Source organism: Nematolebias whitei, chromosome 8 (assembly GCF_014905685.2).
Source record: "Nematolebias whitei isolate Nwh7 chromosome 8, NemWhi1, whole genome shotgun sequence".
Taxonomy (NCBI): domain Eukaryota; kingdom Metazoa; phylum Chordata; class Actinopteri; order Cyprinodontiformes; family Rivulidae; genus Nematolebias; species Nematolebias whitei.
In genome coordinates, this window is record NC_056505.1 from 47,911,702 (window position 1) to 47,914,172 (window position 2,471).

Below are 2,471 nucleotides of genomic sequence, written 5' to 3' on the forward strand. Positions count from 1 at the left end.
CCCCCCCCCCCCCCCCGTCTGTTTGCAGATGTAAAGCTTCTGGAGAACCAGGCGTTTGTGGAGGGGGTCCAGGAGCAGGTGAACGGGGCTCTGCTGGAGTACACTCTTACCACGTACCCTCAGTTTCAGGATAAATTCAGCCAGCTGGTGGTCCGGCTGCCTGAGCTGCGCTCTTTCAGCACGCAGGCCGAGGACTACCTGTGCTACATGCACCTGAGCAGAGAGGTAACCTGCAACAACCTGCTCATCGAGATGCTGCATGCTAAGAGAGCATGTGTGTGAAGGGAGGACCAGAATGTTCAGCCGCCGTGCGACGTGCATCTAATTCAACCGTGTGTGTGAATGGTAACATTTACTAAAGCTCCCGCTGGCTTATCTTTGCTCGACTTGGAAGAGACAGGTTCTAGATTTTGGAATTACATTCATGACGTTTTTTTAAATTATTATTTGTTTTAGATGACCCACACAGCTATGTGACTTTTAAAATAAAACAACTGGATTTTCTGTCCTGGTTTGAAACCTTTACCGTTTTCCTCTACTGGAGGAGTTACATCAGGTCCTTTTGACGACCCAAACATGAAGGCAGCATCAAAGACAAGCTGATGGAGCTGGCTGGGGCTCCGGACACAAAGATACTTTGAGGTTGTAAAAATCCATCCTTCTCGTTTATGAAACCGTGCATATGGTTTTGTGAGCCTTCCCCTCTTCACATGATCTGTGCACTGATTTGCCAACAGATGTCGTTCTGCTGGAAAACAAGCAATTCATCGTTGTTTGGCTTTAGGATCACTAATTTATGAACACGCTTTCAAACCTTTGTAAAAAGACTAAAATCACCTCCTGTCAAATGCAGAAAAGACAAGAACAATCCACCAGATCATATTTGTCATTTTCCAAATTGGACTAGTATTTAGAAACCACCAAGTTTTGAGTTCACTGGTTGAAATGGTTTTCAGTTGAAAGACTGGAACGTTTCTGGACAAACATCGTGATGCTGCTCAACAATCCAGGTAGAGCAATCGATAAAGTTAAATCAGGTCCTCTGGATGTTGAACAACAGCAGCAAAATAAATAGTAGAAACGTTTCGTCTATCATCCTCAGACTGAAGAAGTCTTTCAGATGAAAGAGGAAACGTTTCTACTATTTATTTTTTTGCTGCTTTTCAACGTCCACAGGACCAGATTTAACTTTATCGATTTCTGGAGAAACGTTGATGGGGACTGCCACGCTGCTGCCACTGTAAATGTTTGATTCGACAGCACTGTGTTCATGTTCCTTCTCAGCTACTACCACACCACATTCAGCTCGATGTGATAAAAAGTCAATGTTTTATAGTCATTTCTCCTTTTAAGCTGTGGTAGCCATCTTGGATTTTTGATTTAGATTCGGTATGCGATGGGAACGTTCTCAGCCATAACCACATCAAATTTCAGCTCTGCAGGTGTAAAACGAGCTGAGTTAAAGCCATTTAAATATAGCTCTGGTGGCCATCTTAGATTATGTGAGTACAGTATTTGTTGGGCGACGTGCTCAGCTATAAGCACGCCACATTTCAGCTCAGTGCCTCAAAGAGGACTTGAGTTGTAGCAGTTAGAAGCTGTTCAGTTCCAACAGGCATTATGAATGAGAAAAACTGCGTCTTTGTTTGCAAATGACGTCGCCATGGTAACTCCGAATGCCAATAACTGTAACGGCACACATCACGGTGCCGAGGCGGTCGCTTTGATATAACATTTGTGTGGGGGGGGGGACGTGGTTTGGGCCGCATTCCAGTTGAAGGAAGAGCAAGACCCTGTTCAGGTGGATAACAGGTGCAGGTGGCTGCCTCTCTAGGCAGTCCCCAATAAATGTCTGACTTACAAGTATTTATGTGGTTTAGCTGAAAACACCATTTGATTAATTTTATTGACTATCGGAGGCTGAAGTTGTAGCTTGTGAGGTTTCGAACCCTTGGTGTGGCTGCAGGTGTTGCGTCTTGTCTGTTCCCTGTCCACACTGAACGCCAAACAAAGCACAACACCTGATGCACGGAGACGCACCAGCGTTATGAGGATTTTGTGCGCACGGTTTCCCAACATGAGGAAAAGGACTTTTTCAACCTCACGTTTTATTTCTTAGCTGTCAGCCCTGGGTTGATGCTGTACATGTTATATTGAGCTTTAAGGACAATGGTCTGCTCGTAACAGCGCTTCGTCGAAACTGAACTGTTTCTGCTTTTTTCAAATATATCTGTGGGAAGCCACACGAAACACGTCCTGGTGCCACTTTTATAAAACTTTTACTGTGAAATTTGACACTGGTAGATGATGGGAGGATCAGTGTATATGCTGAGCATACAAAGAACACATTTTAGAGCTTAGTGCAACAAGCAGTCCATATGAAGGTAAACTATAAAGTCACACTGATCTAGTATTAGTATTCAGATGAGGGGACACTGATGACACACAGGGTGAGACTGCACTCCAAGCCC

At 44.4% G+C, this 2,471-nt stretch overlaps 1 protein-coding gene across 1 annotated transcript in view; it reads left to right on the forward strand.

Annotated features, from left to right (window-relative positions):
* LOC119413585 (nuclear receptor subfamily 5 group A member 2-like) overlaps positions 1-282 on the forward strand; it is a 42,415-nt gene extending 42,133 nt beyond the window's left edge. Inside the window, exon 7 of the mRNA XM_037680642.1 lies at positions 29-282. Coding sequence (XP_037536570.1) covers positions 29-282 — 254 coding nt within the window. The remainder of the gene's footprint in view (positions 1-28) is intronic.
* Positions 283-2,471: the final 2,189 nt, after the last annotated feature.